General features: G+C 40.2%; 1 protein-coding gene across 26 annotated transcripts in view; it reads left to right on the top strand.

Annotated features, from left to right (window-relative positions):
• The window catches only part of PTPRA (protein tyrosine phosphatase receptor type A), a 167,530-nt gene that overhangs the window by 34,412 nt on the left and 106,134 nt on the right, over window positions 1-26,984 (top strand). For 12 of the 26 annotated variants that reach the window (XM_069548144.1, XM_069548141.1, XM_069548159.1 and 9 more), the window contains one exon: window positions 13,076-13,157. The exons of 11 other annotated variants lie outside the window; for them this stretch is intronic. In XM_069548144.1, coding sequence (XP_069404245.1) covers window positions 13,128-13,157 — 30 coding nt within the window. In that variant the 5' untranslated portion in view covers window positions 13,076-13,127. The remainder of the gene's footprint in view (window positions 1-13,075; window positions 13,158-26,984) is intronic. 3 more of the 26 variants (XM_069548147.1, XM_069548143.1, XM_069548155.1) reach the window with 1 other exon arrangement.

Below are 26,984 nucleotides of genomic sequence, written 5' to 3'. Positions count from 1 at the left end.
GATAAGACAAGAGAAGACTCTATACACGGACATCACCAGATGGTCAACACCAAAATGAAATTGATTATATTCTTTGCAACCAAAGATGGAGAAACTCTGTATAGTCACCAAAAACAAGACCAGGAGCTGACTGTGGCTGAGATCATGAACTCCTTATTGCCAAATTCAGACTTAAATTGAAGAAAGTAGGGAAAACCACTAGACCATTCAGGTATGACCTAAATCAAATCCCTAACGATTATACAGTGGAAGTGAGAAATAGATTTAAGGGACTAGATCTGATAGAGTGCCTGTTGAACTATAGATGGAGGTTTGTGACATTGTACAGGAGATAGGGAGCATGACCATCCCCAAGGAAAAAAATGCAAAAAGGCAAAATGGCTGAGGAGGCCTTACAAATACCTGTGAAAAGAGAAGCAAAAAGCAAAGGAGAAAAGGAAAGATATACCCACTTGAACGCAGAGTTCCAAAGAATAGCAAGAAGAGATAAGAAAGCCTTCCTCAGTGACCACTGCAAAGAAATAGGGGAAAACAACAGAATGGGAAAGACTAGAGATGTCTTCAAGAAAATTAGAGATACCAAGGGAACATTAATTGCACATATAGACTCAATAAAGGACAGAAATAGTAGAGACCAAACAGAAGCAGAAGATATTAAGAAGAAGTGGCAAGAATACACGGAAGAACTGTACAAAAAAGATCTTCACGACCCAGATAATCATGATGGTGTGATCACTCACCTAGAGCCAGACATCCTGGAGTATGAAGTCAAGTGGGCCTTAGAAAGCATCACTACAAACAAAGCTAGTGGAGGTGATGGAATTCCAATTGAGCTCTTTCAAATCCTGAAAGATGATGCTGTGAAAGTGCTGCACTCCATATGCCAGCAAATGTGGAAAACTCAGCAGTGGCCACAGGACTGGAAAAGGTCAGTTTTCATTCCAATCCCAAAGAAAGGCAATGCCAAAGAACGCTCAAACTACTTACACAATTCCATTCATCTCACACGCTAGTAAAGTAATGCTCAAAATTCTCCAAGCCGGGTTTCAGCAGTACACGAACTGTGAACTTCCAGATGTTCAAGCTGGTTTTAGAAAAGGCAGAGGAACCAGAGATCAAATTGCCAACATCCGCTGGATCATGGAAAAAGCAAGAGAGTTCCAGAAAAACATCTATTTCTGCTTTATTGACTATGCCAAAGCCTTTGACTGTGTGGATCACAGTAAACTGTGGAAAATTCTGAAAGAGATGGGAATCCCAGACCACCTGACCTGCCTCCTGAGAAATCTGTATGCAGGTCAGGAAGCCACAGTTAGAACTGGACATGGAACAACGGACTGGTTCCAGATAGGAAAAGGAGTACATCAAGGCTGTATATTGTCACCCTGCTTATTTAACTTATATGCAGAGTACATCATGAGAAACGCTGGGCTAGATGAAGCACAAGCTGGAATCAAGATTGCCGGGAGAAATATCAATAACCTCAGATATGCAGATGACACCACCCTTATGGCAGAAAGTAAAGAAGAGCTAAAGGGCCTCTTGACGAAAGTGAAAGAGGAGAGTGAAAAAGTTGGCTTAAAGCTCAACATTCAGAAAACTAAGATCATGGCATCCGGTCCCATGACTTCATGGGAAACAGATGGGGAAACAGTAGCTGACTTTATTTTTCTGTGCTCCAAAATCATTGCAGATGGTGATTGCAGCCATGAAATTAAAAGCCGCTTACTCCTTGGAAGGAAAGTTATGACCATCCTAGACAGCATATTAAAAAACAGAGACATTACTTCGCCAACAAAGGTCCGTCTAGTCAAGGCTATGGTTTTTCCAGTGGTCATGTATGGATGTGAGAATTGGACTATAAAGAAAGGTGAGCTCCAAAGAATTGATGCTTTTGAACTGTGGTGTTGCAGAAAACTCTTGAGAGTCCCTTGGACTGCAAGGAGATCCAGCCAGTCCATCCTAAAGGAGATCAGTCCTGGGTGTTTATTGAAAGGACTGATGTTGAAGCTGAAACTCCAATACCTTGGCCACCTGATGCGAAGAGCTGACTCATTTGAAAAATCCTAATACTGGGAAAGATTGAGGGCAGGAGGAAAAGGGGATGACAGAGGATGAGTTGGTTGGATGGCATCACTGACTCAATGGACGTGGGTTTGGGTGGACTCCGGGAGTTGGTGATGGACAGGGAGGGCTGGTGTGCTGCAGTTCATGGGATCAAAAAGATTTGGATACGACTGAGCAGCTGAACTGAGTGGTGTTTCTGAAAGAGCAGAAAGTTGTAATTTTGATGAAGTTCAAATTATCACTTGAAAAGATATCTATTTACTTATCCTGGCTGTGCTGTGCTTCGTTGCTACACGTGGGCTTTCTCTCACTGCGAGCTGGGGCTACTCTGGTTGCCATGCAAGGGCTTTTCATTGTGATGACTTCTGTTGTTGCAGGGCTTAGGCTCTAGGCATGTGGGCTTCAGTGGCTGTGGTGCATGGCTTCAGTAGTTGCCGCTTGTGGACTCCAGAGTGCATGCTCATTAGTTGTGGCACATGGGCTCAGTTGCCCCGAAGCATGTAGGATCTTCCCAGACTGGGGATCGAACCAGTGTCCTTGTATTGCAAGGTGAATTATTAACCACTGAACCACCAGGGAAGCCACAGATTAATTACTTTTTTTAAAAATGATTCATGCTTCTTGTATCCAATCTAAGAAGTCTTCGTCTATCTTTGGTTGACAGAACTCTAAAATGACCCCTGATGACCCACACTTGTGTAGAATTTCCTTCTCTTGAATGTGTACTGGACCTGTGAATTTGCTGAAATTTTATTTCGGTGCTTAATGTTACATTACAAAAGAGATGTTAAAGATGTGATCAAGTTACTAATAAAAGTGACTTCGAGTCAATAAAAGGAGATTATGCAGAAAGGCCTAACTTAAAATTTGGGTCCAGAGTCAGAGCAAGAAAGAGTCGGGTAAGTTAAAACATGAGAAGAATTGAATTAGAGGGAGATTTTTCCATTGCTGACTTTGCAGATGAAAGAGTCCATATGACGAGAATTGCAGATGACCTCTAGCAGCTGAGAATGGCCCTTGTGTGATAGGAGGGAAGCGGGCAGGGCCCAACTGTCAAAGAATGACATAGCCATTGAGGATATGACAAAAACTAGTTAGAACCAACTAAGCCCAAGATGGTGTAAGATGACTTACAGTAGACCTTTAACCTCATTATATGCTCATTATAATGTATTATGCTAAATAACACACCCAACCAGTACCAGGACAGTTCGAAGGCTGGCCACAAAAGGCCAAAAAGTGGGCAGTTGCCCAATTCCTGGAAATCCCTACTGCTTCCCCCCAATATTTGGAGGTACATAGCCCATAAAAACTAACCACTCTTATCTCACCTTCTGAGATGGGCCACTTTCTGTCTATGGAATGTGTATCTCCTAGGACCCTGTAGCCTTCTGATACAAGCCCATATTCTATCTGCGGGGTGTGATTCTCCCTGAATAAATCTGTTTTCACTCTGCTTCCGACTTACTGTTAAATTCTTCCCTGTACAAAGTCAAGGACTCTCACTTAGTGGCCTATCCTAGTGACTCTCCCCTAAGACCTAGGATGTGACCGTTTTCTCATGCCCTCTTCTGCCACAGTTGAATAAGAAGTAACAAAGAAATAGGGCCCATTGTCCTACAGCTATAAGGAACTGAATTCTACCACAATTATGTGCACTTGAAAGAGATTTATTTGAAGATAAAAAAAGATAAGATTGTGTGCTTTAAAGATTGAGTTTAATATACGGAAATATTGGGTGTCATCCAAAATATAAAATTACTTTTACATATTCATTTATTAATTTTCAGTTTTAAATGGCAGCTTCCTCTTTTAAAAAACATCAGGAGGCTGGTTTTCTTGTCTGTTTCCTGAGGAAGCAAAAAGGCAGAAACTTGGTGAATAGCAAGACCAGTGGTTGCTATAGTACGCATGGGACTTCCTGACAATGGCTCTATTAACAGTAGGAAATGGAACCATGGGAGTGTTCTAATTTGCCATAAGATTTTGTTTCCCATCTTTAGAGTAAGAGGTTCTGCTATACCAAGGAATTGACTCTTCTAGTTTATTTAGTCAGACAGTGATTAGAAAGCCTCACTGTCTGTGTACATTGCACCATACTTAGGAGTTTTGTAATTATATGACAAGTATGATACATTTTAAGTAGAGCTTTGAAACTTTACTTCTGAAGGAAGCTTTTCCTCTAGTGGATATTGATGTACCTTGGTTATAGGCCCTATTCTGCCAGTGGTGAGAGCATAGATTTTGGAATCATGTGTGCCTGGGTTGGAGAAGGAACCCACTCCAGTATTCTGCCTGAAAAATTCCATGCAGAGGAGCCTGGTGGACTGTAGTCCATGGGGTGACAGTGTCAGACATGATTTAGCGACTAAACCAGCATACCTCAGTTTGAGTCTCAGTCCTGTCACCTACTAGTTGTTTGACTGTGGACAAGTTATTTAACTGTTCTGTGCCACAGTTTCTTCATCTGCAAATTGAAGCGTGTATTTTCTGTGCTTGTTTGAAGATATGTTAAATACTGTGCATTATATACTTTGATACAGTGCCTAACACATACTAAGCATTAACAAATGGTTATTATTACAGTCTTTGTTGAGCTACTGTTTTTTTAGATGTGTCTGGTTATGTCTTTTATTAATTTTTTTCCTTTTACTATGCCTTGTTTTTCTTTCTTTAATTGAATGACTTTGAAGATGTGATTATGGTTGAAGGTGCCACTTAGAAAGGACAGGTGTGTAGAAGGCATAAAGGCTGCTCATAGACCCAACTGTAGTGGTAACTAGCCACTGTATTGGCATCTCAAATTCATTGTTTCAAGACCTATACAGCATTTCAAGGCCTTGAAAAGCACAAAAAGCACCCAGAAAACAAGTGGAGCAGTTACTGAAGCATTGAATAAAGATCATTATTATTTGTACTTAATAAATATGTTCCACGTTTGCCTGAGCCTTTAGATAATGCATTTTAAAACGTTACTGTTAAGTTCAAGAATGAGCCAAACTAAAAAGAAACTGTCGTCTTAGAACAGACATATTTCTTAGCTTCAAGAATCTTACTGTCAGTTGAAGGAGGCCATAAACACTTAGAATAGTGTGTGACAAGTACTTTGCTAGAGGTAATGATTGACTCTTATGACTAAGGGAGAAGAAGGAATTGGGACACCTAGGATCTCTGGCTTTGGTAAAAGGGAAGACCAGAGCTTGCAAACTGATAGTTTTTGCACAGCCCACAAACTAAGAGTTGTTTTAACATCCTTAAATGGTTGGGAAAAAGTCAAATCAAAAGAAGAATGATATTTTATGACATGGATATTATGTAAAATTCAAATTTCAGTGTTCTGAAATGAAATTAAACTATAGCTACAATTAACCTTTTGTCTGTTGCAGCTTTTATGCTACAACAGCAGAGCTCAGTAGCTGTGACAAAGGCCATATGACCTCCAAAGCCAAATGTTTACTGTGTGGCTCTTCACAGAAAAAGTTTGCTGGTCCTGGGATAGATGGTGATTTTTATCTACTATTGTTCAGTCACTAAGTTGTGTGCAACTCTTATGACACCATGGACTACAGCACACAAGTCTTTCCTGTCCTTTACTATGTCCCAGAATTTGCTCAAATTCATGTCCATTGAGGTGGTGATGCCATCCAGCCATCTCATCCTCTGGCAGCCCCTTCTCCTCTTGCCTTTAGTCTTTCTCAGCATCAGGGTCTTTTCCAGTGAGTTGGCTTTTCACATCAGGTGGCCAAAGTATTGGAGCTTCAGCATCGATCTTCCAATAAATATTCAGGGTTGATTTCCTTTAGGATTGACTGGTTTGGTCTCCTTTTCCAGCACCACAGTTTGAAAGCATGAATTTTTCAGTGCTTAGCCTTCTTTATAGTCCAACTCTCACATCCATACATGACTACTGGAAAAACCATAGCTTTAACTATATGGACCTTTGTTGGCAAATTGATGTCTCTGCTTTATAATATGCTTAGGCTGGGTTTGTCATAGCTTTTCTTCCAAGGAGCAAGCATCACCATGATCTTAGTTTTTTAAATGTTGAATTCATCGCCATGATCTTAGTTTTTTGAATGTTGAATTTTAAGCCAGCCTTTTCATTCTTCTCTTTCACCTTCAAGAGGCTCTGTAGTTCCTCTTTGCTTTCTGCCATTAGGGTAGTATCACCTGCATATCTGAGCTGCTTGATATTTCTCCCAGTAATGTTGATTCCAGCTTGTTGATTCTGGTTGAGTAATGATGGGACTTGTGGCAGTGGTCAGATTCAGTTTGGTGGTATAAATAAGGATTATGAAATCTTTGAAGATTGTTGTTGACTGTTTATCAAGAGGAGTTCCTATGGAGACAAAGTGAGAGTGTATGTCAAAGGGTATGAAGTAGAGGAGGAGGGACACTGCCGGGGTCCAGCCCTGGTGGATCCAGGGAATTCGAAGGTGGGGACGGCGTCGGCATCTTTGGAAAAATACATATTTAATTACAGATATATAGAGAGATTAGAAACAGATAGTGTAGTAGGAGATAGTGTAGTGGAGAAAAGGAGGCTGAATCCAGATAGGAATTCAGCCAGAGAAACGGGAGCAAGAAAGAAGCGACATGGGGGAATCAGTCTTTTCGGAAACTGATCCATTTTCTTTATGTTTAGGTTTGCTTATATACCTTTTGTTACACATAGGGATGAATACAGAGTCACTGGGTGGGGGGGGAGGGTGGTCAGCAGTCCTGACCTTTATCAAAATCAGGTGCTTCACATAAAAAGGTCTTAGGGATTTTATGATCCTTTCTTTCTGATAACCAAAAACTTATTTTTTCCAAGGGTGTTTTTTCTTAAATCAGGCACCACCCTCCAAATAAAGTTACCCTCCTATAGGGTGAGGGTGTAGTGAGTTACAATCAAGAAAGGAATTTATTTAACCCAAGGTTAACATGATTAATCTTAAAGGCTAATACTTATTTCTCCTATATGCTTAAATGTTAATACTTATTTCTTCCTATATGCTAGTTATATTCATTATAAGGGTAGGGAACATGGAGATTTAGCAGCAAACATCAGCCCAACAAATGAAAATCCTTTCACCAATGCTCCCCTTAAGATCTATTTAGTCTTAAGATGGTGATAAAGTTACATTTTTACATAGCAAGGACACAGTGATTTATAACAAAGTACAGTGATCTATTACAAAAGAGAAAATCCATTAACTCAAAAAGTCTAGTATTGCTAACATCAAAAACTACCATATTTCCTTTACTATATTCCAAATACATTGATTAATATATCCCCAGGTGCCTAAGGATATGGAGGCAATCATTGACTCAACAAGAAGAAAAAGCCCTATGCTAATTAAGACTCTCAAAATACTCCAAAACTCTCTGTGCTGTTTATGGTTAAGAGGTAGTAAACAATCATGTGCATAGTGGCAGTATGGATAATCCTGTCTCACAAGCTAGTCTGTCAGCAGAGAGGTTTGACCTAAGACACCCTTGTCACACCCAGGACAGGGACTAGCAGCAATTGTTAGCACAACAAATGAAAAACCCTTCACCAATATAATTCCTAACCAACCCACTATACTAATAATTTCTAACTCCCCAAAAGAATTTGCCTTCAGTAAGTCTAAAACATCTCATGCCTCTTAGATTGGGAGGCTGTAAACAATCACATGTGGCCAGATGAACCTATACAGGTGGCCTAGATAACCTTCAGAGGAGTCCGTAAGCTGAAACACTCTTGTCACGCCCAAGAATTTTTATTGCCTTGGAGCTGCACATTTACTCCTTCTCCGAGAAAAACGGTTATGGGGGAGAGCATAAAACAGACTCTGGTTTTGGGGTAGATGCTCGGGAACAGGGGGTTTCCTGAGGTTTGATTACGCCTTTGCATATGCCAAGCCTCCTTCCTCATGACCTTTGCCATGGGCGGAATTCCTCACGCTGGCCCCTGGCAGGACACTAAATGTACTGTTGAGAAGATTGGCAGGGAAGGAAAGGGGAGAAAGTGATAGCTGGGAATGGAGGGCATTAGAGATTTCGTTTGAAAGTTTCTTTAAGATGGTAAAGGCTTGTGTCTATTCATGCACTGAGGGAGTCAGCACTTGCTCACTGCCTGGATTGGTGGAATTGGATGCCACCATTCAATTTTTCATAGAGACACATTTTAAACAGTTCTTGGGGTAATCTTACTTTACCCTTTTTGGAATTGTATGTTTAATGTGCTTCCTACATTTAGACATATTATCCCTTTAGCTGGAAAGAGAAATGGACATCAGTCAGTTCAGTTCAGTTGCTCAGTCATGTCCGACCCTTTGTAATCCCATGAATTGCAGCACGCCAGGTCTCCCTGTCCATCACCAACTCCCGGAGTTTACCCAAACTCACGTCCATCGAGTCAGTGATGCCATCCAGCCATCTCATCCTCTGTCATCCCCTTCTCCTCTTGCCCCCAGTCCCTTCCAGCATCAGAGTCTTTTCAGTGAGTCAACACTTCACATGATGTGGCCAATGTATTGGAGTTTCAGCTTTAGCATCAGTCCTTCCAAAGAACACCCAGGACTGATCTCCTTTAGGATGGACTGGTTGGATCTCCTTGCAGTCCAAGGGACTCTCAAGAGTCTTCTCCAACACCACAGTTCAAAAGCATCAATTCTTCGGTGCTCAGCTTTCTTCACAGTCCAACTCTCACATCCTTACATGACCAATGGAAAAACCATAGCCTTGACTAGATGGACCTTTGTTGACAAAGTAATGTCTCTGCTTTTCAATATGCTGTCTAGGTTGGTCAAAACTTTCCTTCCAAGGAGTAAGCGGCTTTTAATTTCATGGCTGCAGTCACCATTTGCAGTGATTTTGGAGCCCCAAAAAATAAAGTCTGACACTGTTTCCACTGTTTCCCCATCTATTTCCCATGAAGTGATGGGACCAGATGCCATGATTTTCGTTTTCCGAATCTTGAGCTTTAAGCCAACTTTTTCACTCTCCTCTTTCACTTTCATCAAGAGGCTCTTTAGTTCCTCTTCACTTTCTGCCATAAGGGTGGTGTCATCTGCATATCTGAGGTTGTTGATATTTCTCCCGGCAATCTTGATTCCAGCTGGTGCTTCTTCTAGCCCAGCATTTCTCATGATGTACTCTGCATATAAGTTAAATAAGCAGGGTGACAATATACAGCCTTGACGTACTCCTTTTCCTATTTAGAATCAGTCTCTTGTTCATGTCCAGTTTTAACTGTTGCTTCCTGACCTGCGTATAGGTTTCTCAAGAGGCAGGTCAGGTGGTCTGGGATTCCCATCTCTTTCAGAATTTTCCACAGTTTATTGGGATCCACACAGTCAAAGGCTTTGGCATAGTCAATAAAGCAGAAATAGATGTTTTTCTGGAACTCTCTTGCTTTTTCCATGATCCAGCGGATGTTGGCAATTTGATCTCTGGTTCCTCTGCCTTTTCTAAAACCAGCTTGAACATCAGGAAGTTCACAGTTTGTGTACTGCTGAAACCCGGCTTGGAGAATTTTGAGCATTACTTTACTAGCATGTGAGATGAGTGCAATTGTGCGGTAGTTTGAGCATTCTTTGGACATAGGCATTGAGAAACAAGGCCAACAAATGTTCTTCCCTCATCCTATCTGGGGCATTGATCTCATCTATGAAAACATGAGGGTGAATGAACAGGCTCCATTGTCTCTTCTGAAAGTCTTTATAAACAAATGAGGAACCCTATGAAAAGTCTGTGAAGCCCAGTGCCTGATCTTTTCGTTCCTTGGTACCTGGGCATATGCAATTTTTTTTTTTTTTTTTAAAGAACACCAGCAATTTGTTTATGACTCACTCCTTAGTGAATTTTTGGGCACAGTGTGTACAAAATATACCAGTTTATCCTACCGTTAGAATATTTCCTTAGGAGCAGAATTTAGCATCTTCTAATGGTTTTATTATTATGTATCAGTAATAGATGGTGGTTAAGGAATATTTCCCTGGTGGCTCAGATGGTGAAGAATCTGCCTGCAGTGCAGGGGAGCCAGTTTAGTCCCTGGGTTTGGAAGATCCCCTGGAGAAACCCACTCCAGTATTCTTGTCTGGAGAATTCCATGGACAGAGGAACTTGGCGGGCTGCCATCCATGGGGTCACACAGAGTTGGACATGACTGAGCAACTAACACTAATAAGGAATACTTAAATAGTGCAGAGGTCTCACCATCGTTAACATTTTAGTTTATTTAATTGGGAGGCATATTTTTCCCCAGTGGTTTTTGTTACTTCATCAGTGTAAGTAGTACACTTAATATATGTGCCAGTTGGGTTCTCCAGGAATTAGATTGAGATGGAATAGGAAAGCAAAGGGCATATTGAGGAGTAATGCCTGTGAAGTGGCAGAACAGATTAGGTTGGGCATGGAAGGCCATCAGACTGCAGTGCACACATGACAAAATCTGTCAGCCCAGATGGCCAAATTGACTGGTTTGAAAAGTCGAGACCGTTGTACCACCACGCATTGTCCACTCGTTGGCTAGGGACAACGAGTCCTGAGGAAAGGATAACCCTCTATTTGAAAGCTAAGGTGAATTCTAAAGGGATTAACAGCAGGAAGCTGTCAGCTTACCAGTCTCCACAACTAAATAAGAAGTCCCTTTTTGAAGAGGGTTCTGAGCAGTAAAGCTTTGTGTCTGCTAGGACATAAAGTGTCTGTCCTGCTCACATGAGTAGGGTGGCTACTATCAAACAAACCAGAAAACAAGTATTGGTGAGGATGTGGGGAAATTAGAACATTGTAAACTGTTGGTGGGGATGTAAAGTGGTATATAGCAGCTGTGGAAAACGTTTTGGAGATATTTTTTAAAATTAAACATATAATTACCACATGATTCAGCAATTCTGCTTCTGGTATATGCCCAAAAGAATTGAAAGTGATCCCAAAAGCTCAGCTTCTCTGTACACTGGTGCTGCAATTTTGGGTGAAGTAGTGAAGGGTAGCTTTATTATTTCGCCAGGGAAAGGGGCCCATAGTGGGCTAATGCCCTTAAAACCGTGTGTCCCAACTTGAGGAAGATAGTGAGAAGTTTTATAGTAATTGTTTAAAGAGGGCATGATCAACTTGTGGACATTCTTCTGATGGGTTCAGTCAGTTCAGCTCAGTCATGTCCAACTCTTTGCAACCCCGTGGACTGAAGCACGCCAGGCCTCCCTGTCCCATCACCAACTGCCGGAGTTTACTCAAACTCATGGCCATTGAGTCGGTGATGCCTTCCAACCACCTCATCCTCTCATCCCCTTCTCTTGCCTTCAGCCTTTCCCAGCATCGGGGTCTTTTCCATCGAGTCAGTTCTTTGCATCAGGTGGCCAAAGTATTGGAGTTTCAGCTTCAGCATCAGTCCTTCCAATGAATATTCAGGACTGATTTTCTTTAGGATGGACTGGTTGGATCTCCTTGCAGTCCAAGGGACTCTCAAGAGTCTTCTCCAACACCACAGTTCAAAAGCACCAATTCTTTGGTGCTCAGCTTTCTTCATAGTCCAACTCTCACATCCAAACATGACTACTGGAAAAACCATAGCTTTGACTAGACAGACCTTTGTTGACAAAGTAATGTCTCTGCTTTTTAATATGTTGTCTAGGTTTGTCATAGCTTTTCTTCCTAAGAGCAAGCGTCTTTTAATTTCACAGTTGCAATAACCATCTGCAGTGATTTTGGAGTCCCCCAAAATAAAGTCTCTCACTGTTTCCATTGCTACCCCATCTATTTGCCATAAAGTGATGGGACTATATGCCATGATCTTAGTTTTCTGAATGTTGAGTTTTAAGCCAACTTTTTCACTCTTCTCTTTCATTTTCATCAAGAGGCTCTTAAGTTCTTTACTTTCTGCCGTAAGGGTGGTTGTCATCTGTGTATCTGAGGTTGTTGATATCTCTCCCAGCAATCTTAGAGTCAGACATGCCTGAGTGACTGGACTGAACTGATATTGATTCCAGCTTGTGCTTCATCCAGCCCAGCACATCTCATGATATTTGCTGCATATAAGTTAAATAAGCAGGGTGACAATATGCGGCCTTGATGTACTCCTTTCCCTATTTGAAAACAGTCTGTAGTTCCATGTACAGTTCTAACTGTTGCTTCTTGACCTGCATACAGATTCTCAGGAGGCAGGTCAGGTGGTCTGGTATTCCCATCTCTTTAAGAATTTTCCACACAGTCAAAGCTTTGGCATAGTCAACAAAGCAGAAGTAGATGTTTTTCTGGAACTCCTTTGCTTTTTCAATGATCCAACAGATGTTGGCAATTTGATATCTGGTTCCTGAGGAAAAGGTCAGTTTTCATTCCTATCCCAAAGAAAGGCAATGCCAAAGAATGTTCAGACTACTGCACAAGTGAACTCATCTCACACGCTAGCAAAGTAATGCTCAAAATTCTCCAAGCCAGGCTTCAATGGTACATGAACTGTGAACTTCCAGCTGCTGAAGCTGGAATTAGAAAAGGCAGAGAATAGTGAATGCAGACTCTGTAGTCTTTTTCCAAGGGAGAAAACTGAGGCTTAAGGAGGTTTATAGTTTTGGCTTTAGACACTTAACTAGACACTTAGGTTGCAGAGGTTAGACCCGAGGGTGTTTTTGACCAATGCTGGGGTTTTCAGCTTTGGCCTTTGGGGATACTTCTTTGTTTTGGAAGGGCCATCCTATGATTTGTTCATCAAAACTGTCTTCAGCCATTGCCAAATGTCCCCTATGGGAATGTTATGGTACATAAATACCCCTACCATGGAATAGTCCAGGTTTTTGGACAAGGGAGGAGTGTTCCATCCTATCTCCTACAATAAGGACCTAATATATTGTTGAATTCTGTTCTCATGAGCTCGTCAGTGATCTGAATTAACTATTTAAGATGAAGCTTTGTACTGTGACTCCTGGAATGTTCAATACATCTCTGTGAGATATCTTGATAGAGTGTACCGCTCTCCCCCAGAACAACCAGTGCTCTTTAAATAGGGCTGTTTCATCTTTCTAAAGGTTTTTTTTTTCTTTAGTTGCAGGTGGCACAACTGAGAAAGGTTTTCAATGGAATTCCAATGAGTGTTGATGGATGATGCAGTTCAAGTAGCTAAAGAGGTAAAACCTGAAGTACAAGGAAACATTTGTCACCCAAATTATTGTCTTCGCAAAATATAGCTAAAATCATATTTTCTCCCACTCCCATTTAATTTCCAGGCTATAAGAGTAGGTTTTCTTTTTTTTTTTTTTTAAGAGTATATTTATTTATTTATTTGGCTGTGTCAAGTCTTTGTTGCGGTATGCAGGATCTTGAGTTGCAGCATGAGAACTCCTAGTTGTGGCCTGTGGCATCTAGCTTCTCCACTAGGGATCAAACCCAGGCCCCCTGCATTGGAAACACAGAGTCTAAGCCACTGGGTCACTGGGGAAGTCCCAAGAGTAGGGTGTGTGTTTTTTTTTTTAATGCTTAAAAATGTTATAATTTTCATCATTTTAAGACACTGGTTCTCAACCTGGTCATGAATCAGGATCACTTAAAGAGTTTTCAGAAATAAAAGACCAAAATATCTGTACCCTGCTGTCCTGCCCTTGTTGAATCAAAGTTTCTCTGGGTAGAGCCGAGATGATCCTGATGTCAACTACAAATTGGCACTTGCCATTTGCCTCTGCAAGGATCAAATTACAACCGCTGACCTTCAACCCCACCCTGAATCCTTTCAGGTTGGAGATAAGGAATGAGGCACTCTGTGCTCTGGGAAAAACTGGCAGAACACGCCTTCAGGTAGATATTTTCAGGAAAAGATTTTATGAGCCCACTTCTTGCATCTCCTCGTATCTAGAAAAGCACTAAAATCATTCATGGTGACATGTGCTCCTTGTGGCTAGCAGTCACCTTTACGAGACTGGCAGCAACGTTCTGCAGAAATGTGTGCCTGATTGCATGTATTCTGCCCTCACCAAAATCACATAATACACTGACCTTCCTACCACCTCTTCAGAAGGGTTTCTTAGAGCTCCTGAATTGCTGCCTCCTAGGTTATAGTTGGCATTTTGCTCCAAATAAAACTTAACTCACAACTCACATTGTGCATTTTTTTTAGTTGACATTGATATGGATCCTTGTTGAAGAGCTGATGCATTGAGAGTTTCAAAGAATTCAGTACTCAGTCTGTATAGATTTAAACAACAACTTGTATTAAAAAGGCAAAGCAGATTTTCATTATCAACTTACCCATCATTCCAAGTTTTAAACAGCAGTGTAAACCAGCACTACAGTTTTGGAAAATCATTGAGTATTTTCTACAAGCTAAATATACATGTATCCAATAATCCAGAAATTATACCCCTAGGTATTTACCCTTGAGAAATGAAAATATATGTCTTCATAAAGACTTGCATGTAAATATTCACTGTAGCTTTATTTATAATAGCAAAAAAGAAAAAAAAAGGAAATAATTAAATGTCTAAAAATAGGTGAAAAGATGAATAAATTGTGATACATTCATACAATGGAATTGTACTCAGCAATAGAGAGGAATGAACCTCTGCACAACAATATGGATGAATCTCACAGATACATGTAAGAAGCCAGACACAAAAAAAAGTAGATACAGTTCGGTTGCCAGGAGATATGATGATAGAAATCAGACTAGTGGTTCTTCTGGCAGGAGTTTGGAGAAGGAAAAGGTATGAGAGAGCAGCACTGAAAAGGTGTTACATGTTAAAGTATTCATATACATATTTTTTTCTTTGTTGTACAAAAATATGTAACATAAAAATTAACCATTTAAATCAGTTTTACGTGTACCGATCATTGACATTAAGTATATTTATATTGTTTTGCAACCATCATCACCACCAGCAGTCTCTAGAACTTCATTTTCCTCAACTGAAATCCTGTACCTTTTATAGCTAACTCCTCGCTTCCCCTTTTCCTGAATTCCTGGCAACCACATTCTGCTTTCCCTGACTGCTTTGACTACTCTAGGTACACATGTAACTGGAACTGTACAGTATTTGTCATTTTGTGTCTAGCTTATTTCACTTAGTATAATCTTCAAGGTTTATTCATGTTGTAGCATGGATCAGAATTTCCATCCTTTTTAAGGCCAAATGATCTTCTACTGTGTATATATGCCACATTTTGTTAATTCATCCTTCAGTGGACATTTGGGTTGTCTATAGCTTTTGGTTGTTGTGAGTAATGTTACTATGAATTGTTATTGTTATATGAATTGTTAATAACAATTGTTATTGTTCAGTTGGTAAGTCATATCCAACTCTTACGACACCATGGACGTTATACCAGCCTTCCCTGTCCTTCACCATCTTGTGAAATTTCCTCATATTCATGTACATTGAGTTGGTGATATTATCTAACCATCTCATCCTCTGCCAACCCCTTCTCCTTTTACCTTCAGTCTTTCTCAGCATCAGGGTCTTTTCCAGTAAGTCGGCTCTTCATATCAGGGGCCAGAGTATAGGAGCTTCAGCATCAGTCCTTCCAGTGAATATTGAAGGTTGGTTTCCTTTAGGATTGACTGGTTGGATCGCCTTGAAGTCCATGGGGCTCTCAAGAGCCTTCTTCAGCACCATAGTTCAAAAGTGTCAGTTCTTCGGCACTTAGCCTTCCAGAGTTTACATCTGTACATGACTACTGGAAAAAGCATAGCTTTGACTGTTATATAGACCTTTGTTGGCAAAATGATGTCTCTGCTTTTTAATATGCTGTTTAGGTTTGTCATAGCTTTTCTTCCAAGGAGCAAGCGTCTTTTAATTTCATGGCTGCAGTCACCATCTGCAGTAATTTTGGAGGCCAAGATAATACCTGTGACTTTGCACTTTTTCCCCATCTATTTGCCATGAAGTGATGGGACCAGATGCCATGGTCTTAGTTTTTTGAATGATGAGTTTTAAGCCTAGCCCACTTTTTTACGCTCTTCTTTCACCCTCCTCAAGAGGCTCTTTAGTTCCTCTTCACTTTCTGCCATTAGAGTGGTATCATCTGCATATCTGAGGTTGTTGATACTTCTTCTGACAGTATTGATTCCAGCTTGTGATTCATCCAGCCTGGCATTTCACATGATCAGACGGTAAAGCATCTGTCTACAACGCGGGAGACCTGGGTTCAAGCCCTGGGTTGGGAAGATCCCCTGGAGAAGGAAATGGCAATCCACTCTAGTACTATTGCCTGGAAAATCCCATGGACAGAGGAGCCTGGCAGGCTGCAGTCTATGGGGTCGCAAAGAGTCTGATACGACTGAGAGACTTCATTTCACTCTGCATTTAATTTAAATATATTTAATTTAAATATACAGCCTTGCCATACTGCTTTCCCAGTTTTAAACCAATCTGCTGTTCCATATCTGGTTCTAACTGTTGCTTCTTGGCCTGCATACAGGTTTCTCAGGAGGCATGTGAGGTTGTCCAGTATTCCCATCTCTCTAAGAATTTTCCAGTTTGTTGTGATCCACACAAAGGCTTTAGTGTGGTCAGTGAAGCAGAAGTAGACATTTTTCTGGAATTCCCTTGCTTTCTCCATAATCCAGCGAATGTTAGCAGTTTGATCTCTGGTTCCTCTGCCTCTTTGAAACCCAACTTGTACACATGGAGGGTCTGGGTTCACTTACTGCTGAAGCCTAGCTTGAAGAATTTTGAGCATAACCTTGCTAGTAAGTGAGATTAGCGTAATTGTATGGTAGTTTGAACATTCTTTGGCATTGCCCTTCTTTGGGATTAGAATGAAAATTGACCTTCGGTCCTGTGGCCACTGCTGAGTTTTCCAAATTTGCTGACATATTGAGTACAGCGCTTTCATAGCACCATCTTTTAGGAATTTAAATAGCTCAACTGGAATTTTCTTTCTGGAGTTCCTGATTTTCTTTTTTCTTGTCTTTTTTTTTTTTTTGGTCTGTCTTTATTATTATCCTACTGTTCCCCATGCTGTCAATCATATACATTCTAGTCTTTTATTCTTGAGGTCATCTGCATGGCTGTTTTCTTGTGATTTCCCTCATTGCATTTTTAAGTTGTATCCTTCCCCCTGATCTTAGATCTTGGTTTTCTTTTTTTAATTAAAAATTAAAAGCTTTTTTGTGTGTGTGCTAAAGTTCATTCTCAAGTAACTTCTTAAGAGAAAGAGTACCCAGCAGATAAACTGATTCTTCTGATGTCTGTTCTCCCCTCATGTTTGAGTGATGGTTGGGTTTAGAATTCTGAATTGCAGGATATTTTCCCTCTGAACTTTGTTTGCTCGGTTTTTTTCTGGCATTCATTGTTCATCATAGGATGTGAAATTCAGTCTCATTTTGTTTCCTGTAGGAAATTTATCATTTCTCTGAAAACTTTTTTTCCATACATAGTTGATCATGAACAGTACGGGTTTGAACTGCATGCTTGAACTCCTCTTATACACAAATTTTTAAAAATAAATAACAGGCATACTTCGAAGATATTGTGGGTTTGGTTCCCGACCACTGCATAAATACTGCAATAAAGTGAGTCACATAATTTTTTTCTGGTATCTCAGTACGTGTAAAAGCTATGTTTAGGGGGAGTTCCCTGGTTGTCCTGTGGTTAAGGCTCCACTCTTTCACTACTGAGGGCCCAGCTTCAATCCCTGGTATGGCTATGATGATACCACAAGCCACATGATACAGTAAAAAAAAAAAAAAAATTGTACTAACTGTGCAATTACATTAAGTCTAAAAAAAAAATCTAACCTAATTAAGAAATACTTTATTGGTGAAAAATGAGCTTTCAGTCAATCATAATCTTTTTGCAGTAGTAACATCAAAGATCACAGATCACCATAGCAAATATAATAATAATGAACACATTCAGAACATTGCAAGAGCTAACAAAACGGGGTGCAGAGACACAGAGTAAGCAAATGCTACTGGAAAATGGTACCAACAGACTTGCTTGATGCAGGATTGCCACAGACCTTCAATTTGTAAAAAACAGTTTCTGCAAAGCATAGTAGTGTCGAGTGCAATACAAAGAGGTATGGTTGAATGTACTGTATAGCACCATATGATGGTTGAATCTGAGGATGCCAAACCTAGGATGTGGAGGGCCAACTATATAAAGTTATATGTGAATTTTTTTTCCTTTGGCTGTGTTAGATCTTCCTTGCTATGTGTTGGCTTTTCTCGAGTTTCAACCAGATTGGGGGGGGGGGGGGCTGCTGTCTAGTTGTGGTGCCTGGGTTTCTCATTGTGGTAGCTTCTCTTTTCTTGTGCAGTACAGGCTTTGGGGCACAGTAGTTGTGGCACATGGGCATTTTTGCCCCAGGCCATGTGAGATCTTCCAGGACCAGGAATCGAACCATGTCCCCTGCATTGGCAGATGGATGCTTTTTTTTTTTTTTCTAATTTTTAATTGGAAGGTAATTGCTTTACAGTGTTGTATTGGTCCCTGCCATACATCAACATATGTCCCCTCTCTCCCGCTTCCCACCCTCTAGGTTGTCACAGAGCACTGGCTTTAGATCCCTCTGTCAAATGGCAAATTCCCACTGGCTATCTATTTTATGTATGGTACTGCGTGTGTTTCAGTGCTAGTCTCAGTTCATCCCACCCTCTCCTTCCCCTCCACTGTGTCCACAAGTCTGTTCTCTGTTATGTCTAGCAGATGGATTCTTAAGCATTCTTTATACATGGATTTTTGACTGTGTGGGGGACTGGTGGTGGTAATGGAGGTCTGGTTGGTACCTTTAACCCCCTGAGTTGTTCAAGGGTCAGTTGTTTTCTAAGAATTCCATAGTGGTGTACTTGATGGGTCCCTTAATCTGTTTTGTTTTGTTTTGTTTTTGAAAATATTTATTTGGCTGCATTGGCTCTTGGTTGCAGCATGAGGGATCTTTCTTTGCAGCACACGGGCTTTTCTTAGTTATGACATGTGGTCTTAGTTGCTCTCTGTTATGTGGAATCCTGTTTCCCCCGTCAGGATCGAACCCATGTCCCCTGCATTGGAAGGTGAATTCTCAGTCACTGGACCACCAGGAAAGTCCTAGCCCCCTTAATCTGCAGACTCATATTTTTCATGTTTAATGATTGCCTTATGTTTTTCTTAGATGATATTCTCCACTCCATTTTCTTACTTCTTTCTCTCAGAAATTCTAATTCGGCCTCTTGGATTGCTCTTATAATGTTCTTATCTATTCTCGCCTGTTTTCAAACTTTTTTTTCTTTGGTTTCCTTTTTTCAGGTCTCTCTTCTGGGAGATTTTCACGACTTTTTCTCTGCCTCTTTCTATTGAATTATTTTCAGTTTATTTAAAAATTTTCTAGAATTGTTGCTTGTTTTATGATTTTACTTCTATTTTTGTTTCATCTCTGAAGATAGTTTTTAAAAGTTTTATTTTTTTTCCTGGAATCATTCCTGTTTCCTCCAGTCATTTTCTTTTCCTGTTTATCTTTGGTAATCCTTGCCTATTCTTTCATTTTTAAGAATGAAAGTTTAGAAAAGTTGAGTAAGAGCTTTGAGTACATAGGAAAGACTTGTCAGCTGGCAGAGTAAGTGAGCATGAGCTGGCTGTTAAACTTTGAAGAATGCAGAGGACTTGACCATAGCATTAGCTCTCTGTTTTTCCTGTTCTCTCAACTTTAGTTCCTGCTCTATGTTTAAACAAATTCTTTATTATTTACTTAATGTACATCACTGCTTCTGAACAGTGTCATCATTAATGAGGGTGAGGTAAGATTGTATGTGCTGACATCAAAAAATGACCATAAAATAGTGTAGGACAAAAAAAAAAGAAAAGTCAAGTTACAGATTTCTGGTTCATGATGCCACATTAAAGACATTTATTTGTTCTTTCTGATAGCACCTCACTGAAATGATAGTGGAGGAATAATAATAATTTTAAAAGTAAATAAAAAATAATTTAACAATGAGAAAGTTGTAGTAGGGCCTGTAGTAGGTGAAAGAAAGGGAATTGAGAGAGAAGAACTAAATGGAGGAAGCCGCAGCCCAGGAAACTCATGGGATGAGCTCTTGATCAGGAGGGATCTGTAGTAGGAAAGGCCCAAGACATGGAAATGTTGGCAGGGAAGCAGGCACTGACTGAAGAAAATTCGTTTAAATGTTTGTGGATACTCTAACCCCAGGCTGCTAGGAGTCCGAAGATTTCTAGTTTGTGGCAGCAGGAACCCCAAAGTAAGCTCCCAACTGCTGATCACAACCCAGAGTGGCTGTAGAAGTGAGGAACAGAGTGAGCTGTTACTACCAACATGAATGCATTACTGTTTTCATCCTCATCACTATATGTGCAAATTTTGAGGTTCAAGGAACCTATAGAATGCTTCTTAGGGGAAAAGTTTAAGTGTAAAGTCTTACAAATTTGAATGTTATGATATTGAGTTATATAGAATTTGAGTTCCTCATCTTGAAGGTGTACGTTAAGGTGAGGGCTTAATTGAAGCCAGAAAAGTTAAGGCAAAGAAATGTATGATTCGAGTATAAATGGTCATTTTGGTCATAATGAAGGATTAGTGAATAAGGAACAGGTGTAGGGACAACTTGGAAAATGCCTGCTGTGTACTAGATTTTATGATGGAGTTTTACGTGTAGATACATTTACATTTATATTACTTTTTTTTTTTGGCTATGCTCTATGGCATATGGGATCTTAGTTGTAGGTCCTACCCACTGGACCACCAGGGAATTCCCTACATTATGTTTTTTATAGTACTCATAGCAGTCCCCTGTTATCAGTGGGAGACACTGCTATTTTAAAGATAAGGAAATGAAAACTCAAAACATAAAAACCAAGAGCTTTTTCTAAGCTGTAGTCGTCTCAGAGCTAAGATTCATATACAAGTACGTGTGACTTCACAGTCAGTGTTTTTTTCACTCTACTCTGTTGGCTCTCTGAGGAAAAGAATTGCTTTCTCAATTTCTCATGTATAGTGAAAACTACAATATGTTTCTAAACCAAGCATTGTTAGTCTTGTTCTTCATGTATTGGGCATTTGCTGAGTGAAGATTCTGCTTTCAAGGAGTGTTTAGCATAAGTTAGGGACACAAAAAAGAAGTTTGCCTGTGGGCTATGAGCTCATTGAAGACAAGAACTGTTTTTGTTTTCCTGTTTTTTAGCTGCCGGATCTTAGTTCCCCTACCAGGCATCAACCCCTGCAGTGGAAGCACAGTGTCTTAACTACTAGACCACCAGGGAAATCCCAGACAAGGACTGGTTTTAATTGGCTTTCTGAACCCAGCACTGAAATTTTATCAGATTGTATAACCACTGCCATAATCAGGATACAGTACTGTTCCACCACCACAAAGAAGAAAAAAATCCCTCGTGCTACCTCTTTATAATCACCAGATCCTCTCCCCAACATAACTGTGGCAGCCTATCACTGTGAAAGTCGCTCAGTCGTGTGCAGCTCTTTGCAACCCCATGGACTGGAGAGTCCATGGTATTCTCCAGAGGATCTTCCCAACCCAGGGATTGATCAAATCCCTCATTACAGGTGGATTCTTTACCATCTGAGCCATCAGGGAAGCCCAAGAATACTGGAGTGGGTAGGCTATCCCTTCTCCAAGGGATTTTCCTGACCCAGGAATCAAACCAGGGTCTCCTGAATTGCAGGCGGATTCTTTACCAGCTGAGCTACCAGCGAAGCAATCTATCACTGAAATGAAAATCACAAGTTTTTCATTTCAAGTGTGATATATAAATGGAATGTGTGTAACCTTTTGAGATTGGCTTTTTCACTCAGCATAGTGCCTTTGAGATCCATCCAGGTTTTTGTGTGTATCAGTAATTTGTTCTTTTTTGTAGCTCAGTAGTACTGCATTGTATGGATGTGTTGCATTTTATTCATATTCTTGTTGAAAGACATTTGTATTACGTCCAGTTTGGAGGTGTACAAAAAACTGTTACGAACATTCATGTACACATTGTTTGTGTGGATATGTTTTCCATTTCTCTGGGGTAAATGGCCAGAAGTGCCATTGTTATGTTGTGTGGTAAGTGTATGTTTAGTTTTTAAAGAAACTGCCAAACTACTTTATGGACAAGTTATAAAAGTTTTGCATTTCTGCTAGCATTATATGAAAGATGAAGTTTCTCGCTATCCTCACTAGCATTTGGCATTGTCAATGTTTAAAAAATTTTGGTCATTCTGAAAGGTGTTGTAATAGTATCTCATCGTGTCTTTAATTTGCATTTCCCTGATTTCTCATGATAGTGAACATTTTCATATCCTTATTTGCCATCTGCATATATTCTTCAGTGAATATTTCTTCATGTGTTTGTCCATATTCTAATGAGATTCTTTGTCTTCTCACTTTTGTGTTTAGAGACTTTCTGGATAAGTGTTCTTTATATGTGTTTTCTCCCCAGTCTGTGTCTTGTCTTTTAATCTTCCTAACAGGGTCTTTGATAAACTTGATTTTTAATTTTGATGAAGGCCAATCCTCTCTTAGAAGTCTTGCTTTGGCGTCATGTCTAAAAACTGTTTGCCCAACTTTAGGTCACAAAAGTTTTCTCCTGTGTTTTCTAGTACCATTTTTTATAGTTTTACCCTTTATCTTAGCATCTAAGATCCATTTGCAGTTAATTTTTACATAAATTTTGGATGGCTGTTTTTTCTTTGCCTGTGGAAGTCCATTTGCTCCATCCCCATTTATTGAAAAGACTAGTCTTCCTTCTTTGGATTGCTTTTATATCTTTGCCAGATATCAGTTAGGCATACTTATGAGGCTATTTCCAGTTTCTCTATCCTGTTTTATTGATCTCTGTGTCTGTCCCTTCTTCAGTACCATACACTCTTGATTGCTGAAGCTATATGGTAAGTTTTAAATTCGATAATATGGTTCCTCCAAGTTTTCAGTAGTGTTTTATTCTGAATCATTTATCTTTTCATATAAATTATAGAATCAACTTGGCTGTCTACTAAAAAAAATTGTCTATAACTTGTCTGTATCTACCAAAAAAACAAAAATCCTGTGGTACTTCTCTGGTGGTTCAGTTTCTGCACGTGCACTTCAGAAGACACAGTTTTAATCCCTGGCTGGGGAAGATCAGCATGCTGCGTGGTGTAGCCAAAAAAAGGGGGGGAAAAAACTGCTATGATTTTTTTATAGGGTTTCTGTTAAATCTATAGATCATTTTAGGGAGAGTTGACAGCTATACTAATGTTGAGTGGTCCAAAACATGCACACAATATGTCTTTCCATTATTTAGCACTTTCTTCATTAGTGCTTTATAATTTTCAGCATACCGGATTCTAAACATGTTATGTTAAATTTATACTTAAATAATATTTTCCATTTGGGGGAGTGATTGTAAATGGTGTTACATTTAAGTTTGTTTTTTTCTTTAGTCATTCTTCAGTTCAGTTCAGTCCCTCAGTCATGTCCAATTCTTTGCGACCTCATGGATCGCAGCATGCCAGGCCTCCCTGTCCATCACCAACTCCCAGAGTTCACTCAGACTCACATCCGTCGAGTCAGTGATGCCATCCAGCCATCTCATTTTCTGTCGTCCCCTTCTCCTCCTGCCCCCAATCCCACCCAGCATCAGAGTCTTTTCCAGTGACTCGACTCTTTGCATGAGGTGGCCAGGGTACTGGAGTTTCAGCTTTAGCATCATTCCCTCCAAAGAAATCCCAGGGCTAATCTCCTTCAGAATGGACTGGCTGGATCTCCTTGCTGTCCAAGGGACTCTCAAGAGTCTTCTCCAACACCACAGTTCAAAAGCATCAATTCTTCGGTGCTCAGCTTTCTTCACAATCCAAATCCCACATCCATACATGACCACTGGAAAAACCATAGCCTTGGCTAGACGGACGTTTGTTGACAAAGTAATGTCTCTGCTTTTCAATATGCTATCTAGGTTGGTCAAAACTTTTCTTCCAAAGAGTAAGCGTCTTTTAATTTCATGGTGCAGTCACCATCTGCAGTGATTATGGAGCCCCCAAAAATAAAGTCTGACACTGTTTCCGCTGTTTGCCCATCTATTTCCCAGGAAGTGATGGGACCAGATGCCATGATCTTCGTTTTCTGAATGTTGAGCTTTAAGCCAACTTTTTCACTCTCCACTTCCACTTTCATCAAGAGGCTCTTTAGTTCCTCTTCACTTTCTGCCATAAGGGTGGTGTCATCTGCATATCTGAGGTTGTTGATATTTCTCCCAGCAATCTTGATTCCAGCTTGTGCTTCTTCCAGTCCAGGGTTTCTCATGATATTCTCTGCATATAAGTTAAATAAGCAGGGTGACAATATACAGCCTTGACGCAGTCCTTTTCCTATTTGGAACCAGTCTGTTGTTCCATGTCTAGTTCTAACTGTTGCTTCCTGACCTGCATACAGATTTCTCAGGAGGCAGGTCAGGTGGTCTGGGATTCCCATCTCTTTCAGAATTTTCCACAGTTTACTGTGATCCACACAGTCAAAGGCTTTGGCATAGTCAATAAAGCAGAAATAGATGTTTTTCTGGAACTCTCTTGCTTTTTCCATGATCCAGCAGATGTTGGCAATTTGATCTCTGGTTCCTCTGCCTTTTCTAAAACCAGCTTGAACATCAGGAAGTTCACAGTTTGTGTACTGCTGAAGCCTGGCTTGGAGAATTTTGAGCATTACTTTACTAGCGTGTGAGATGAGTGCAATAGTACAGTAGTTTGAGCATTCTCTGGCATTGCCTTTCTTTGGGATTGGAATGAAAACTGACCTTTTCCAGTCCTGTGGCCACTGCTGAGTTTTCCAAATTTGCTGGCATATGGAGTGCAGCACTTTCACAGCATCATCTTTCAGGATTTGAAAGAGCTCCACTGGAATTCCATCACCTCCACTAGCTTTGTTCATAGTGATGCTTTCTAAGGCCCACTTGACTTCACATTCCAGGATATCTGGCTCTAGGTGAGTGATCACACCATCGTGATTATCTTGGTCGTGAAGATCTTTTTGTACAGTTCTTCTGTGTATTCTTGCCACCTCTTCTTAATATCTTCTGCTTCTGTTAGGTCCATACCATTTCTGTCCTTTATCGAGCCCATCTTTGCATGAAATGTTCCCTTGGTATCCCTAATTTTCTTGAAGAGTTCTCTAGTCTTTCCCATTCTGTTGTTTTCCTCTATTTCTTTGCATTGATCACTGAGGAAGGCATTCTTATCTCTTCTTGCTATTCTTTGGAACTCTGCATTCAGATGCTTATATCTTTCCTTCCCTCCTTTGCTTTTCGCTTCTCTTCTATTCGCAGCTATTTGTAAGGTCTCCCCAGACAGCCAGTTTGCTTTTTTGCATTTCTTTTCCATGGGGATGGTCTTGATCCCTGTCTGCTGTACAGTGTCACGAACCTCATTCCATAGTTCATCAGGCACTCTATCAATCAGATCTAGGCCCTTAAATCTATTTCTCACTTCCACTGTATAATCATAAGGGATTTGATTTAGGTCATACCTGAATGGTCTAGTGGCTTTCCCCACTTTCTTCAATTTCAGTCTGAATTTGGCAGTAAGGAGTTCATGATCTGAGCCACAGTCAGCTCCTGGTCTTGTTTTTGCTGACTGTATAGAGCTTCTTCATTTTTGGCTGCAAAGAATATACTCAGTCTGATTTCAGTGTTGACCATCTGGTGATGTCCATGTGTAGAGTCTTCTCTTGTGTTGTTGGAAGAGAGTGTTTGCTATGACCAGTGCATTCTTGGCAAGACTCTGTTAGTCTTTGCTAACAGAATATGGTCCCCTGGGAAGGCAATGGCAAACCGCTTCAGTATTCTTGCCTTGAGAACCCCATGAACAGTATGAAAAGGCAAAATGATAGGATACTGAAAGAGGAACTCCCCAGGTCAGTAGGTGCCCAATATGCTACTGGAGTTCAGTGGAGAAATAACTCCAGAAAGAATGAAGGGATGGAGCCAAAGAAAAAACAATACCCAGTTGTGGATGTGACTGGTGATAGAAGCAAGGTCCAATGCTGTAAAGAGCAATATTGCATAGGAACCTGGAATGTCAGGTCCATGAATCAAGGCAAATTGGAAGTCGTCAAACAAGAGATGGCAAGGGTGAACGTCGACATTCTAGGAATCAGCGAACTAAAATGGACTGGAATGGGTGAATTTAACTCAGATGACCGTTATATCTACTACTGCGAGCAGGAATCCCTCAGAAGAAATGGAGTAGCCATCATGGTCAACAAAAGAGTCCGAAATGCAGTACTTGGATGCAATCTCAAAAACGACAGAACGATCTCTGTTCGTTTCCAAGGCAAACCATTCAATATCACAGTAATCCAAGTCTATGCCCCAACCAGTAACGCTGAACAAGCTGAAGTTGGATGGTTCTTTGAAGACCTACAAGACCTTTTAGAAATAACACCCAAAAAAGATGTCCTTTTCATTATAGGGGACTGGAATGCAAAAGTAGGAAGTCAAGAAACACCTGGAGTAACAGGCAAATTTGGCCTTGGAATACGGAATGAGGCAGGGCAAAGACTAATAGAGTCATTCTTAGTATACTAAAATATTACTGATTTTCCTGTGTTGATCTTAATATCTTGTAACATTATTAAACTAAGTAGTTTCAAGAGTTTTAAAATTGATTCCCTAAGGTTTTCTATGAGGTTAATCATGTCCCCTACTTAACAATCTGGAAAATTTTATTTCCTTTTCTTGCCTTATTGCGCTGGCTAGGACTTGGGGTACTATGTTAAATAGGAATGGTGAGAGCAGGTATCTTGGTTTTGTTCATAATTTTAGGAGAAAGTATTCAGACTAGGTTTTTTGTTTTTATTTTGTTTAGATGCCTTTTATCAGGTAGTGGGAGAAATTCCATAAATTTCAAGTTTGCTGAGCGTTTTTCTCATGAGTGATAGTTGGCTTCTGTCAAATGTTTTCTCTGCATCTGTTGATAGGATCTATTGATTGACAGTTTTTTTTGGAAACAGCCTTACATTCCTGGGATAAATCTCACTTGTTTACTGTATATTTTTCTTT

The sequence above is a fragment of the Ovis canadensis genome, chromosome 13 (assembly GCF_042477335.2).
Source record: "Ovis canadensis isolate MfBH-ARS-UI-01 breed Bighorn chromosome 13, ARS-UI_OviCan_v2, whole genome shotgun sequence".
NCBI lineage: Eukaryota > Metazoa > Chordata > Mammalia > Artiodactyla > Bovidae > Ovis > Ovis canadensis.
This window is presented reverse-complemented; position numbering and strand designations above follow the sequence as displayed.